A 16,962-nucleotide genomic window follows, 5' to 3' on the forward strand; every position below is an offset into this window, starting at 1 on the left:
ACCCAAAGAACAAAAAAAAAAAACCATATCTTTATTGTAAAAACCACACAGAAAAGGAATTTCTTCTTTTAGCTCTAGTCATGACAAAAGCTAGATAATCTACAAGAAAGAAAAACAAAAACCATCTCAGTTACAACGTGGGATCTTCTTTTATTTTAAACTCAGTTTTCGGTACCTCATGAATCAGTGTTAACACAGGTTTTTCAGTTGAAACCTCATCGGCAACCTGAAGTGGCTCCAGGGAATCTACTATATCTCGCATCAGAGGCCTTGCTTTTGGATTCCGGTTTAAGCAATGATAAGCTAGCATTGCAGCCTTGTGTAGTCCTTTGACAGGATAATCTCCTTCTAGTCTTGGATCGATGACGTTCAGCAATTTCTTCTTCTCCTTGAGCAATGGCAGAGCCCAATCCGTCAGATTCTGTTCTCGTGCTGGCCGTGACTTATCCAATGATTTCCTTCCTGTTAGCAGTTCAAGAAGAACGACCCCGAAACTGTATACATCACTTCTTGGTGTCAGATGACCTGCACGCAAATATAATTTTTTAGATTTTTCGCCCAAAACGACAAGAGGAATGCTCCATCAAGTATATAAACTATTACAGATTCTCATACTTGATCAATGTAAATTACTGTCTCCTAATACGATAAATCATATCTTAGAATGTCTGTTCGATTTAATTCTCATTGTTATCATTTCATTGTTTACCTAATTACCACACGATTCTTGATAAGGTGAAAATTGAATAACAATTTTATATTTAAATCAGTTCTACTCTTATCTTGAGTTGCTTGAAAGATTCAAGTGAAAATTATTCAACCATAAGGATTAAGATCTTATTATGCAAATTAATATTTAAGTATATGAATCGAACTATTGGGTTATAAGTCCCTAAGAATACTTTAGTTATATTCTAGTAGTCGGATGGCCTGCAAATAAGAGGAAAGATAGCTAAAGTGACAGAGCATGGTAATAGCATGCTTCACTTTCGACATGCACAAGATGTAGCTTGTTTCGAACACCAAGAAAGAAAGATAACTGCAAGCATATATTTGAGCTCCACTCAACATGGTTGTCAAAGGCTTTATTAATTTAGAAGAGTACATGGCAGCAGCATGTCAAAATGCCTCATGGAAAACTTGCCTGTCATTATGTACTCTGGTGCTGCATATCCATATGTCCCCATTATGCGAGTGGAAACATGAGATTTGTCTCCAACTGGTCCATCTTTTGCAAGGCCAAAGTCGGAAAGTTTTGCATTGTAGTCCTGTTTATTATACCAAACACAAAATGGATGCGCCTGTAAGTGTAAATGAAGGCCAGTAAAATGATGATAACAGGAAGGAACACAAAAAGTTCTTTGTTGCAAAATCAATATCAGTTCATTGATAGCTGATAGAGATAAAGCTTTTGAGTTCAGGATTCGGGCTAGTACCAGTCTCCCTACTACAGAGAAGTGGATATTACAAAGTGCTACTACAATGCTGATTTTTAGACCCATTTGGTATATGAAAACATTTTCCACTTTACATTTTCTAAATTCATAGATATTCCATATAGAAAAATATATGGTTACTGAAAATAAAACAAAGTCTGAAATATGACTGTTAAAGTACTGCATAAAAGTTGCTTCCAAATTCAAGTCATATTTTCACTATCATTTTCTAAATCTTGTTTTCATTTTCAACAATTACATATATTTTCACTTATAAACATATATAAATTTAAAATGAAATGAAAAGTATTTTCATGTAGTAAATAGCTTGAATGATAAAAGACTTCGTTCCAGCTAGTGCTCTGATTAAAATCTAATACCTATGGGGACGCTTGATATATGTTATACCATCATTACATGAAAATTCTTTTTGTAAGAAAAAAGTGGAATTGGAGTAAAGTTTTAGAACTTTTTTTTTTTTTTTCCGGTTTTAAGCAATTAAAAATAGACTACTAACCAGGTCTAACAGAATATTAGACGTCTTAAAATCACGATAAATCACAGGCTTTTCAGCTTCGTGAAGAAATGCGAGTCCTTTAGCAGCACCAAATGCAATCTTCATTCTGACAAACCATGGAAGAGGAAGCAATACTCCTGCAACAACAGAAAAAAAATGCACATGTTCCACTGAATGGAAGGCCATAAACAAAAATATCTAGATAAGAAGGAAAAATTTCCTTTTCCCATGAGTTTCTTCCAGTTGAAAGCAATGTTTAATCAATAATACGGGCATCTACTTTCTAGCATATTCAGTACCAAAACCATGCTCCTATCTTCATAGAAGAAACTAAGAAAAGAGACGTATTATATATTCTCATACAAGCAGCTGCAATAGCTTGTGTACTCATTCTTCTCATTTTTTTCATTTTAACTGCTTCCATTTAGAAACTGCTGGCTTAGAACGAATAACATAGGATGGCAAATCTATATTCTAATCATAAAGCCATTATATCCTCACACTAAAAAGAATATGTCAGTTTTATTTTTTAGTCCCAACCATCTTTTGGCAATCTCATGGGCTGTCAGTGGATTTGTTGAAGTAGAACTAATGGCTAGGATGGGTTTTTGCAACACAAATCATTAACCTTTAACACTGAGAAAGAAAACGTTTCTCATCCTCATTCCCTATTCCATCTTCTGGTCCATTTGGAAAGAGAAAGAAAAAGAGAGCATTTGAGGTTGCCGAATACAATTTTGTCACTTCGACAGACCACTGGTTTTGAACCTATGTGTCTTGATTGAAGGCCATCCTCTCCCAAGTGAAGAAGATCTAGGGGATATCATTGATCTTTTGTCCGATTCCTTGTTAGTTTTGGTTCTTCCCAGTACGTGGGTGGTACCCTCTTGGTGCCTCTCTATATATAATGTTCTCTTTACCTCTCAAGAACAAAAATGAAAGGGACGAAAAATGAAACTTTTACAGGCTGTATCCATCAAGTGATTGCCTTCCTAGATTAAACCAGTTTGTTGCTATTTCCTTAGCATCTATAATAAAGAAAAGGAAATGTTAAAGTAAACTTTTAACACTAAAATAAAAGTACCAGCAATGGAACACTTACTGGAAAATAGATTGTTCTCCACACTGCCACGAGCCATGTACTCATATATAAGAACCCGATGATCATCTTCACAGCAGTATCCAATCAGTTTCACTAAATTTGGATGAGAAAGCTGCCCCAGGAATATCACTTCTGCCTAAAAACACCCAATACTCATTAATAAATTCATGGGGAATGCAAAGAAACGACTTCCAATCATAGAAAAATGATGGAAATTTAACGACCATCATAATTCTACTTTAGGGTGAGTGGATGATTGAGATGCTCAAAACATTACCAGCCATTCTCTGTGGCCTTGATAGCTGTTATCGCCATCATGAACCTTAACAGCAACCTGAAGGGGCTGAAGTCCTTCTCTCAAATCCTCAGAAATGAATCCTTTATAGACACTTCCAAATCCTCCCCCACCAAGCACCCGGTCTTGTCTAAAATTTCCAGTTATTATTTTTAGTTCATCGAATGTGAAGGCAATCAAAGGATTTGCAGCTGTGTCACGCCGTAGATCTTCTACTTCTTTGGGATTTGACGGTAACTTACTATCATCCCTCCCCTGTTTTTCTGAAGGACTTTGATCTTTTGGAGACTCTGAAGTGTAAGAATTATATCAGCACATATCACATTTCCAGTTACCAAATGCTACCAGGGTAACAGCTTCTATATTCTTCGAGTTAAAACTGAAAATACGAATTCGACATGGAGAGATATAGGAAACGAAACCACACCTTTTCCCCCGTTTTCCTTTTGAAAAACAAGCATTTATCAAACAACTGGGAGGCAAATAAAGATGCATCTTTGAACTAAAAATATTGTTTGCCAAAGCAACATTTTCTCAAACTTGACCAGAAGCCCAAAAGTAGACTATATCTCTCACTTTAGGCTATGTTTGGAGCAAAGAAACCTGCTTTGTCAAAATGAATTCCACAGAGAAAGTTCCTTTGTTCAAAACATAGGATTAATCCGAAAAGCCCTACCCACTAAGAAGCCAGATAATTCAAGCAATGCCTGCCTCAAGAGCATAATTAGACAGAGGACTAACTCTCCAGTTTTAACTTTTTAGATATACACTGATATATAATAGCATGTGTAACAGATGAAACTGAAAGCAATATCTAGAAAATGAAGTATAGCACGCCTTTACATACATATATGCTTGCATATACTAATATACTATTTGACAGTATTACTGTTTTCCAGTTATTCTCGCATATCTAATCTTACAGAGTAATCACACACACACACACACACACACATCATATGCACTATACATGCATACAGTTATATGTATCTATGCACAAGTATATACACAGATGAAGATTGAAAAAAGGAACTTCAACATCCATGTGTCAAACAGTCTAAGTTTCTCAGATATTCGGCTCAAACAATTGCCCAAACATGAAGAACCATCTCATCAAAGATCAAATTTGCTCATTTTCATACTAGATATTTTTGCCCTTGTAAAAAAGGACAAAAGTTAGACAAGCAAAGAAAAAAGACAAAAGAAAGTGAACTAATATGCATATACATATATTTATATTTCAATAGGGCATTTTTTAAATCGAAGTTCTTCTCAATAATTCTACCACGGAGATAAGCATCGACCCACCAAAATGAAAAAGCACCCACTTGCTACCTAAAAGAGAGGAAAGGGGAACCATCAACTTTTTTAAGTGGGAATAAAGAACAGGTGACAAGCTACATCTTCAACCTTTTGACATTTCTTCAATGTTAAAAATCTATGAAAAATATATGTATACGATACACATAAATCAATAGTGATAAATATTCAATAAATATCAGGAAAACATGCATAAAACAGAGGAAATGGAAATGAACATTGACAGGTGAATCTAATCTTGATATTTCCGAAAAATGAACTCAAAATCATGCAAGTAAAAACTCCTCAACTTGAGACGTGTAAGGGAATCTAGATTTAGCTATAAATAAAAACATGTAAATCAGAGTAAGGAACATAAATGGAGACAAAAAAAAAAAAAGAGAGAGAGAGAGAGATCAGGAGGAGGGAGAAAAATTGGAATATGAAGAAAATGAACCAAACCATTTTCTAGAATCATAAAAAAAGGAAAACCCAGATGAAAAGAAAAGGAGAAAAAGAAAATTAGCAAAAAAGAAAAGAAACTAACCTGACTTTGCATTGGATGAGACTCTGTAAACAGAAGTTTCCCACCTACACCAGCAGTTACCCATTAACACCAAAAACAAAACACCCACTCCCTCACCATTCAACAACCGCTCGTAAGAAAAGCAAATTTCATTTTCTGTATCAGATTTTTGTTTCCAGACCAAAAGAGATGGAGGAGGAGAAAAAGAAATCGCTGGCGCATGAAGCAAAAGAAAAACGAAAGTAGAGAAACAGAGTGTACTACATCTGAATGAGGAAAGAAAAGAGAAGGAAAAGTGGGTGAGTGGGGAATTGTGTGGGTGCCAGTGGTAAGATGAATGAAAGGAGTTCTTGATGGAAATGATGAGGTGAGCGTTGAAGTGGGGACTAGTTCTTGGCTATGGCGGAAATGGGCCCACGATGAGGAAGGAGGTCGTTGTTTTGTTTTCTTTTGATTTTACATAAAGAAATAAATCTTCAGAATCATCCTAATTTAAATGTTTTATACACACCTCAAAAAATATATCTATTTATAATTATTCTTTTTAAGAACAAGGAGCTGAAAATTCATTCATCGGACTAAGAGAAAGGAGTGTTGCAAGAGAAATGGAACCAAAGAAATCATGAGGTTCTAAAATACAATACAATATAATCCACCCGGCTTACAAAGAGCTTTTTGTGTAAGAGCATGAGTCATCTTATTATAATTCGGAGATGTTTAAAACACAAACCAACATTGAGAAATGTGAAAAAAAGAAATTAAATTGAAATAAATCAAGTTTTGAATTAAATATCGTAGATGATTGTAAGAACTTATCAAGTTTTCTGTAAGAACTTATCAAGTTTCCGGGAATCTCCTTTTTTACCTGTAGTCTTGATATCTCTATTTGAGAAGCAGTCTACATATCAAATAACAGAGTTTGTGTTTAGTCTCAAATTTTATTTGAAAAGCATCGTGATACATAGTTTCCAAATTGATCTAACTATTTCTCTCTAACGAAACATCATAATTAAATATATTGTGTGGTGGTTGGGTCCAGTAAGAGGAGATTATCATAGCTGAACTATCTTGTATATTAGGGGTAATCACTCTATCTGTAATATCAAATTTGGTAATATGTGTATGCATCTTAATCCATCAACTCGAGGAACTAATTGATTTCTACTCCAAAAATCTCACATAATATGCAAGAACCGTATTACAAAGTATGGATTATCATTTGAAATTGTTAAAGAAACCCAAAGAAATACATAACCATTAGTCTGATTAATCAAAACAAACGGGCTCAATTTTCATATATCAATGACATATCTAAAACTTTGAGATAAATACTCTTTGTTTATTATTGTCACCGCATATAGAACATACTTAATCAATAGACATATGATAGGTCAGTCAAAGCCGTTAAGATTTTTCACAAATTTTTCTCTTTCGGACGAGAATGACCACAAGTAATTTTGCAAAAATGTTATCTTCCCCTTTACTCGTGCTTTTGGTAGTTTAAATAGCATAAAGAAATTAAACATGTGAAAGGATAAGTGACTGGGCTGGTGTGTTGCAGGGATCATGCAGAGTGCAGAAGCTGGGCAGAGATCGTGGGATCCTGCGGAGTGTAAAAGTTGGCCAGAGATCATAGAGGTTCGGGGTGCGAAAGTTAAGTAGGAATCGTGGGGGTTGATCATAGAGTGTTAACTGTTTTCTAGAGATTCCTTTTTGGGTTGCCATTGGGATCTTATGATCCTATCATTGCCTTCCCCTTTTTTAGAATCTTGTCCTCAAAGTTCAGGTACCTTTGGTCTCTCCGTTCAGTCAAGCTTCGCAAGATCATCATTTTCTTCTTTTTCGTTGCCTTCTAGAAGTAATAGTTAGGATCAGCGGCATCTGTTGCCGAAGGTAAATTTTTCGTCACAGTGGAAGCACATACCTTGTGCTCGCCGACATTGTGCCTCTTCCCAAGATAACCACTTGGGAGCTACGATTATTTCTTCTAGAGCTCGCGGAGTCTGGTCAGATAAGGAGCACGACTGTGGGTCGGGTTGATTCCACCCGCCCTAGTCTAGCATACCTTGATTGCCCAACTATTCCTCGCGTATGTGGGCCAGACTTATTGCATCCTTCAAGGTCCTAGGTTTGAACATCCTTATCCCATCTGCCATCTCGGGCTGAAGTCCGCCCATGAAGGTGTCAATAAAAGCCTTTTGGGTCCATCCATGGAACTGGTTACCAAGCCGTTCAAACTCTTTTTGGTACTTTCTCAACGGGTCGACCTGTCTAATTTTAGACAAGGCCTCATCAAAGTCTTCCGCCTCTGTTGGCCCAAAGCGGACCCAAAGTTCTTCTACAAATTCGGTCCATGTCACCAACTTCCCCTCTTCTTGATAAGTTCGGTAAAGTCATTGCCACTACTAGTTGGCTTCGTCTTCCAAGTGGAAAGAAGCCAGTTGCACTTTCTATTCGTTAGCGGTGGCATGGTAATCAAAAAATTGTTCCACCTGGCTGATCCATTCGGTCGAATCGTTCCTTACAAAAATTAAAAATTATAGTTTGGCAAGTCAGGGGTGGAAAGGGGGACAATTACCTTCATTTCTTTCGTGTCCTTCATCACGAGATGGCTGTGTCGGCCCTGCTCGAACTGGGGTGTTACTGCTGTAATCCTCTCGGTTGGCTAGCAACGTCTCAATCAACAGTTTGAGGGTGTTCTCTATTTGGTACAACTTATCTACAACTCCCAGCTCCATTATACTAAAGCTATCTTATAACCCCCCAACGTTTGCTTCGAGTTGTTCAATTCTCTCCTTATTAGACATGACCCTGATACCAATTGATAGGTCCCGGTTAAAATTGTTAAGATTTTTCATAGACTTTTCTCTTTTAGGCGAGAATGACCACATGTAATTTTGTAGAAATGTTCTCTTCCCCTTTACTCGGGCTTTTGGTAGTTTAAATAGCAGAAATAAATTAAACATGTGAAAGAATAAGTGACTGTGCTGGTGTGTTGCGGGGATCATGCGGAGTGCAGAAGCTGGGCAAAGATCGTGGGATCATGCGGAGTGTAGAAGTTGGCTAAAGATCGTGGAGGTTGGGAGTGCAGAAGTTGAGCGTGAATCGTGGGGGTTGATCCTGGAGTGTTGACTGTTTTCTGGGGATTCCTTTTTGGGTTGTCGTTGGGATCTTATGATCTCTATCAACATACCTCTTAACTAAATGGATTCTTAATGGTAAAATATAACAAATTAATCTCAATAATAGATGTTTTGCCCTTGTAATAGTATTGACAAGACATAACTTTTGTCATCTCATTATCGAGCAAATACTAATGGCCCTTGGATGAGATACTGCACTTTAACAACAAGCCACATGGTAGCTCGTTTTAAGCGAGTGTGAGCTATTTTGTTCAAATATTCAAATGAGTTTATCAAAGGAGAGTCTACAACTCAGAAGTGCACTGAGAAATTCCTTGACATCACATGGTAAGAAAAGGATCTGCACCTTATCTTGCATTCCATATTGGCGAGTTAAACATCAACTCATACACCACGGTGATAGTTGTATTAGGTGGCTTAGGAGTCCATACTTTTTTAGGCTGTCACGTATCTTCTCAAATTCATATGTTATTTTCATTTCTAATTCTCCAACGCAATCTACCTTACAGTAATTTTCAAATAATTTATGTTAAATATAACTAATATGAGTTCTAACAATAGTGTCGCAACATTGATTATGTGATGCGAAAAATAAAAAAGACTCTACCAAAAATAATTTAAATTTTTTTCAGAATTACCACTTACTCCGAAAGAAGTAGGAGAATTAATTTCAAATTTAAAATTTTTAGTTCAGAAACGATATAAATAAGAAGATGTAAAACACCTGTTAGTAATTTAACTTACATATGAAATTAAAATCGGCATTTGCATTATCCATGAATCTATTTATATCGATTAATACGTAACATAAATTTAACCTTTGATACTGTAAATTAATAAAAATTGTTATCATACGTTAAAATAATATTTTTTAAAAAAAAAAATTTGTGGTTTATTTATTTTAGTGGCGCATTTTGATCCCCACCATCACCTTTTATCCAATCACTGTCGTTATGCTTTGCGTGTGCTTGCAATTTTCTCTCATTTTCTTCTGTTTTTTTCCACTCATCCAAACACCCAAAACTCTTCACACTATATATTTACTAATTCCAAGTTACTTGTAGTTGTATACTTACACCCACCACCTTACCTACCAACCTCCATTTCTTTAAAAAAAAAAATAATAATAATCTCTATACACAAATATCTAGATAATGGGGAAATACAATAATTGGAAATTAAAAATTTTAGGCGTATAATATATATATATATATATGTATATGTATATAATGGTTTGGTGTAATTGTTATCACATCAAGCTATATATAAATTTATTGAAGTGACTTTATAATGGAAACCATGTTTGAAAATTTGAGGTTACTTTTGAGTACGTAACACTTATACAGCTATGAGCTATACACCTATGCTGACTATATGTAATTCAAGATTGGTAGGCAGATGAATGTGTATATATATATATATATATATATATAATATTTATAATATTACGTTAGTTAGTAAAATATAAGTATATCTTAGTAAGTTTAAATATGGATTAATGCTTTGAGTTTTAATTAGTGTTAATCGTAAAATGCAAAAGATACTTAAGTTAACACAAGATCACTTAGTGTCCCATGCACGTACTTTATCATAACTATATACATATACATATATATATATATATATATATATATGTATATGCACACACGAAGGTAATCTGTCTGTGTCATTTTCTGAGAGAAAGAGGTCGAAGCTGTAATTTGCTGCAAAATGAAGAATTACACGTTACATGCATATATATATATATATATATGCATAGAGGGCCGAAGAAACGAGGACCTAAACTAAGAAGTCAAGATATAATGTAGCGCCTATATAAACTTATGGGCCTGCGTGAATACACACACACACACACACACACACATGTATATATGCGTATATAATATGGACCATGTAATGAGTCATGGAGAATGATAATGCAGGTAAAGTACACTACACGTGATATTATATATATATATATGTATACATGGATAGTACTTACTAATCATAATCTACTGATCTATACCATCATATCTCTTGTGTGTGTGTGTGTGTGTATAAATATAATGTTAGTGGAATTTGATATAGTCTGGTGGGTGAAAATGATTACCATGCAATTAGAGATTAACTAGTGATTAATTTGATTAGTAACCAATATACTAATTCATTATATATCATCACATCATATTACATATATATATATATATATATATATATACACATACATATTCTTATAAAGTATTATAAGTCTTGTTAATTTATAATATATTCATATTATTAGAATTTTTTTTCAATATCATTAAATATTAATACCATATATCTTTAATGGCATATATATACATAATATGTGTGTGTATATGTATATATATATATATATATATATACAAAGAGAAAAAGCTAGCAAGTACAAATTGGATTCGATCAATCCCCTAATTCAGAGTGTTGACCCATTAAATATTTCTCATCCGGCCCAATTCAATTAAGGTAAGGTTGCATTTGCTATATATATATATATGTATGTATACTATATATATATGTGTGTGTGTTTTTTTTTTCTATGAACTACTATATGAGCGTTACTATGAAAAATTGTATATAAATTATGTGAAACTTTTAAATGATTAGTAATTAGGGTTAGAAGAATTTGAAGGTAAGAAATTAAAATTGGGAGGAAACAAACGGCGACGTTTAAGGATCTTGTATCTTAAACTACATACATATCAAAAAGTCAAAATGAATGCACATGACCATTTCATTCATATATTCCTCCAATCTCTAGATAGCTATACAGCCTATAAAGCTATTCTATATCATATAATTACCCTAATCAAGACCTTTTTTATGGGTATTTAAATATACATATATACATATATATATATATACATACATACATATACGAGTCCTCTAAATGTATATTTAACTATGAAAAAGTTATAAACACATTTAAATGTATTCCTAGTAATCTATGTATATATTCATAATTTGATGGTAACCCAATACTAGTAAGATAATATGGTTGAACATATATACATTTTATATGTATATTACACTAATAATTTAACTAAATAATAGTTTATATGATATATATATATAATATATTACCCAATTATAAAGTTAAATTGATATTACTCATGCTAGGGAACTTGTACAAGTAATGGTCATGCATGTGGGTTATCATGGCTAGCTATGATGCTTGGGTTGATTCCTTCATCCATGGAGGTTGGCCTCTCATATTAATGCATATATGCTGCATATATATATATATATATATATATAGACATATATCTTATATACATGTGTATTAGGTTTGTTCATGTGTGGGAATCTAGCTATTGCTATTCTTTAAAGCAATAGCTAGTTGTTACGATGCATGCACATATATTTGCTTAATGTTGGGTTTATAGTGCACCCTATACATATAGTTAAAATATGTATAACGCATATTCTGCATATATAATTGCAATTAAAGTAATTTCAATTGTAAACTTTAATTCAAAATCAGAAAGAAAAGAAAAACTACGAGTAATATGTCTTTGGTATATATATGTTATACAAAAGCTAAAGGTATACTGAAAGTGAGTATATATGCGTCTGTGTGTGTGTGTGTGTGTGTGTATATATATATGAAAGTAGCAAGCTAGCTTTGAAGGAAAAATGTAATGATGGAGAGAAAGCATGAGAAGGTAGTGTGAGTGTTGTTGCAGGCACGAAATACTTAGAAAGCACGCAGGAGTAATACTACCTAGTATTACTAGCTATTTACTACACTACTACTAGTACTGTGCAGTAGTTTGAGTGTATATATATTTAGATACATATATATTTGGTAGGTATATATATATCCATTCCCAAGCAGCTACGTTTACTTCTCGTAGCAGAGACAAAGGCACTATGCCTATCCTTCTTCCTCAGTGCCTTTGGGGCCTCTCTTCTCTTCTTGCCCTTTCGGTTTTCTGCTTTCAGTACTCCCAATCAATAAAATCTCATGTAAAAATGTATATGTATATATGTATATATATATAACTCCTTTTGCATGTGAAGATGAAGGTTAATTTGATGACAATGATGATCATCTTCTTGTTTCATACATATGCAGGTTTACATAGTGTATTTAGGGGGTGTCAGCCAGGGCCATGATCCTCTTCTCACTTCACACTCTCAGCTTCAACTCCTTTCTAATGTCTTTCCAAGGTTTCACGTTTATTTTATGTTTATATATGCATATACATAACCAAATATCACGCAAGTATACATATAATATATATAATGAGTATGTATATACGTATTATATGATTTGTTTTCAGCAAAGAAGTAGCGGAAGACTCCATTCTTTACAGCTACAAGCATGGGTTCTCCGGCTTTTCGGCAAAGCTCAATGCTACCCAAGCAGCCACCTTAGCAAGTAAATAATAATTCGATCAAGAATATATATATATATGTGTGTGTGTGTATATATACACGATCAATATGTTATACATACATATGCGTGTATGCGAGCAATCAGACAACTAAATAAAAAAATAATAATTATATAGCCCCATATAATTAACGGGTGCAGATATGGAAGAAGTGATATCAGTATTCAAAAGCCGGACAGTGAAGCTGCATACGACAAGAAGCTGGGACTTCATGGCACTTCCTCTAGTTCCCTACCGTCATCGTCGTCGTGATCATCAAGTCCCTGATCCATTGTTTCACCTCACTCATGGTGATGATGTTATTATCGGCATACTGGATTCAGGTTCCTTCCTCTTTCAACCACCTCTTAATATATGAAAGATGGAATTCAATGAATGAATTAAAGTGGGTGCATGCAGGGATATGGCCTGAATCAGAAAGTTTCAAAGAAGAACCAGGAACAGGTCGAATTCCATCTTGTTGGAAAGGAAAATGTGTGCAAGGAGAAAACTTCAAACCATCAACCGCCTGCAACCGGAAGCTTATCGGCGCACGCTACTATCTCCAAGGCTTCGAAGCAGAGTACGGCCCACTCAGCCAAACCGGCAACCCGGAGTACAAATCTCCGAGAGACTACCTCGGTCACGGCACCCATGTTGCCTCCATAGCCGTAGGTTCTGTAGTCAGAAACGCCAGCTTCTTTGGGTTGGGTCAAGGCACGGCTCGAGGTGGCGCACCAAGAGCTCGCCTTGCCGTTTACAAGATGTGCTGGGGTTTAAACAATGGTTCTCGGTGTTCTGAGGCTGACATTCTTGCAGCCTTCGACGACGCTTTGCATGACGGAGTTCATGTTATCTCCGCTTCTTTTGGGTATCCGCCGCCGTTGACGAGGTTCTTGGAGTCTTCGGCGGATATCGGAGCGTTTCATGCAATGCAGTTGGGTGTTAGTGTGGTTTTCTCGGCTGGGAATAGTGGACCTCATCCGGGTCGGGTTGAAAATGTTGCGCCATGGTCAATTTCTGTAGCTGCTTCTACTATTGATCGGAATTTTCCTACTCGGATTATTGTCAACGAAACTTTCTCTATTATGGTAATTAACTTATACCTGGATGATAATTGATGCAAGTTCTGTATATATATATATATATTATAGAAAATAATAATATAGAGGTAGCCTTTTACGTTTTGCTTTTCATCTTGCAACGTATGAATGCATATGTCGGAGTTACAAGATATATAATCGTGAGCACGTCGTATCTTGTCCCTTCCGTTTAGGCTTTTTGTTCTGCATGCTTATATATATAAAAGGAGAAGCACGAGCCCTAGATTTAATTATGCCAATGATCACCCTATTAATCAAGGAATTATGATTAATGAAGATCCTAGAAAAGTTATAAGTACGATGATTGATTAGAGAAGATCATATACATGTAACATCCTAGAAAAGTTATATATATATATATATATCATTGTTCTTAACGTTAGATTTTGATTAATAAATTAATTAATCTTGTGGGTCGTAAATTTTTACAGGGAGAGAGCTTCATTACCAATAAGATTACAGGAACTAAATTGGCGGATGCATCCAAGTACTTTTTTGATGGGTGTGTGTCCACTACTACTCCTATATCTCTTTCTTAATTTCTCCCATCTTATTTATACAGAATTTACATTTATACGTACATACATACAATGCAGAAGTTGCAGCACAGAGAGCTTGAAGGACCCAGATATAAGTATAGAAGGAAAGGTGGTGATATGTTTTTCTAGCAGAGGAGAAGTCGAAGATGGCGATGCACAAGAAGCATTATATGATATAAGAGCATCTGGGTTGGTTTACGTTGACGATCCCACAAAACAATATGCTGATTTAGATATCATCCCCAATGTTCGACTCGATATGGATCAAGGCACCAGACTCCGCAATTATCTTTCCCGATTTATCAAGTAACTGCAATTACCCTTTTTAATTTCGTTAATTAATTAGGGTTTTGAGTTGAATTTGATTGACCGAAAAAAGAGATATATTTGACCTGGAGAATGAAATTAGGCTTCCAATGGTGAGGATAGAACCAAGCAGAACCCTAATCGGAAAATTACCAGCGCCGGAGGTTGCATATTTCTCTTCAAGAGGACCCAGTTCACTAGCACCTGATTTTCTCAAGGTTAATTACTTAATTAATTAATTAATTACGTTTTAAGTAATTAATGAAGAATAATTCATTGATTAAATAATATATACACAGCCGGACATTACTGCACCGGGAGTGAATATATTGGGAGCATGGCCTTCAAAAACTCCTCCAACCTTTTTCCCAGGCGACCGTCGTTCTGTGAATTGGAATTTCCTGTCTGGAACTTCAATGGCCTGTCCTCATGTTTCCGGCGTCGTTTCTCTCCTCCGATCGCGTTATCCAACCTGGTCTCCCGCCGCCATTAGATCGGCTCTAATCACCACCGGTAATATTAATTATGTACATATTAGTTTCTTACATATAAGTGTATGCAATCAACTGATGAACGAATCAAATGATGATCAGCGGACAGTAAAGATAGAAGCGACGAGAGAATATTGGCTGATGGATCAATGAAAGTCAGCGACCCATTCGACGTCGGAGCCGGCCATTTAAACCCCATGAAAGCCATGGATCCGGGGCTTATATACGACATGAAAGCCAGCGACTACATTCAGCTTCTCTGCAACATCGGGTACAACAAAACCCAGATCGCCAAAATGATTATTCTTCCAGGAACCAACGTAAAATGTGGAAGAAAACATGAGGAGCAGATGATGAACCTGAATTACCCTTCCATCACCGTCTTCAACCTCCAGTCCGCAGCAACTATCAAAAGGACTGCGCGTAACGTGGGAAGGAATAGATATGCCGTGTATTTCTTGAGCAGTGTTGTGGAGCCTAAAGGAGTGGAGGTGATGGTCTGGCCGAGGGTCTTGATATTCTCGCCGTTGACGGCGGAGATTTGTTACTACGTGACGTTGACGCCGGTGAAGGAGAGCGGAAGGCGGTATGAATTTGGGGAGATTGTTTGGTCTGATGGATTGCATGGGGTCAGAAGTCCACTGGTTGTGTTTCTCGGCGACGCCATTAACGTCCATCACCACCAACTATTCTCTGCGTTTTGATTTTCTCATTTCCCCAATTCAATCAATACAAAAACAAACAAAAAATTTAATAATCTTGGATCCAAGTTCTAAAATGAGAATTAATTTTTTTAAGAAGAAAAAAGAAAAAGATGATGGCCCATGAATGAGAAGCTCTTAAAAAAGCCCAATTCTCAGATTACTCACTTTCTCTTTCTTTTTCTGTTTTTTTTTAAAGAATATATTTTTATACATTTTAAACATGTCTTCATGTTTATAATGTTTTTGTGCTTTATATGTATCTCTTAGAACCTTTCAAATGCTTTATATACATATATACATATGTATATATAGCTGTCATTTTTTAGCCAAAAAAAAAAAAATCATTTAATTGTTTAGTTTAAATGAATTGAAAATAAAAACAAATATAACACAAACCACAAGAAACTTATTTTCACCTCAAATGTATATCTAACTATATTATAATGGTTCAAATACATAAATAGATAATGATAGCATGAAAAATCATGTGGCGCTCACGAAAATATCACAAATCCAATGTACGAACTAGTTGGTACGGAAAAATATCAGAAAATTAGATCTCCCTTAATCGTATCATATGATAATTTTACTATGCTCTTCATAATTGATAAGAATGTGATATTTGTTAAGATTATGCGCGAAGAGTTGTATGGCATATATGGAGTTGATGTATCGACTAAGAGCTTATTAATATCGACATTCCAAATAAGTTTAAAATTCTGATAAATACCATAATATTCATTAGCCATCATGTACTTGATATATATATATATTATTAAACCAGATACTTATTTGCCCGACAATCTCTAATTAGACCTGATCATTGCATTATCTAGTTTGCTCCAAATAGATTCATTTGTCTTAAGCGTAAACTAGTTAGAATGGAAGTTTCTACCTCATTTAAAATGGCTTAACTGAGTCATCAGGTGATATTTGTTAAGATTACGCGCGAAGAGTTGTATGACATATATGAAGTTGATGTCGACTAAGAGCTTATTAATATCGACATTCCAAACAAACTTAAAATTCTGATAAATACCATGATACTCATTAACCATAATGTAATTGATATCTATATATATATTATTAAACCAGATACTTATTTGCTCGACAATCTCTAATTAG

The 16,962-nt window shown here is 35.1% G+C and overlaps 2 protein-coding genes across 3 annotated transcripts; one reads left to right on the plus strand and one right to left on the minus strand.

The window, feature by feature from the left end:
• Window positions 1–12: 12 nt before the first annotated feature.
• Window positions 13–5,575, minus strand: LOC110809524 (Protein kinase superfamily protein). 2 transcript variants are annotated; one of them, XM_022035392.2, is made up of 6 exons: window positions 5,197–5,575; window positions 3,333–3,640; window positions 3,056–3,191; window positions 1,954–2,090; window positions 1,145–1,268; window positions 13–525 (listed from the first exon to the last, which is right to left on the minus strand). In XM_022035392.2, the coding sequence occupies exons 1-6, from the start codon at window positions 5,258–5,260 to the stop codon at window positions 131–133; spliced, it is 1,164 nt and encodes a 387-aa protein (XP_021891084.1). In that variant the 5' UTR covers window positions 5,261–5,575; the 3' UTR covers window positions 13–130. The 2 variants fall into 2 exon arrangements, with proteins under 2 accessions (XP_021891084.1, XP_021891085.1); XM_022035393.2 differs by lacking the exon at window positions 5,197–5,575 and adding an exon at window positions 3,778–4,548.
• A 6,583-nt stretch (window positions 5,576–12,158) lies between these two features.
• UNE17 (Subtilisin-like serine endopeptidase family protein) lies at window positions 12,159–15,997 on the plus strand. The gene is made up of 10 exons (XM_088206279.1): window positions 12,159–12,284; window positions 12,394–12,488; window positions 12,602–12,699; window positions 12,856–13,038; window positions 13,115–13,785; window positions 14,229–14,299; window positions 14,394–14,642; window positions 14,746–14,860; window positions 14,942–15,155; window positions 15,236–15,997. Exons 1-10 carry the CDS (start codon window positions 12,189–12,191, stop codon window positions 15,835–15,837), a joined length of 2,394 nt encoding a protein of 797 aa, XP_088062405.1. The 5' UTR covers window positions 12,159–12,188; the 3' UTR covers window positions 15,838–15,997.
• The last annotated feature ends 965 nt before the right edge of the window (window positions 15,998–16,962 follow it).

This window comes from Carica papaya, chromosome 6 (genome assembly GCF_054855325.1).
Source record: "Carica papaya isolate Zhongbai chromosome 6, ASM5485532v1, whole genome shotgun sequence".
In the NCBI taxonomy this organism is placed as follows: domain Eukaryota; kingdom Viridiplantae; phylum Streptophyta; class Magnoliopsida; order Brassicales; family Caricaceae; genus Carica; species Carica papaya.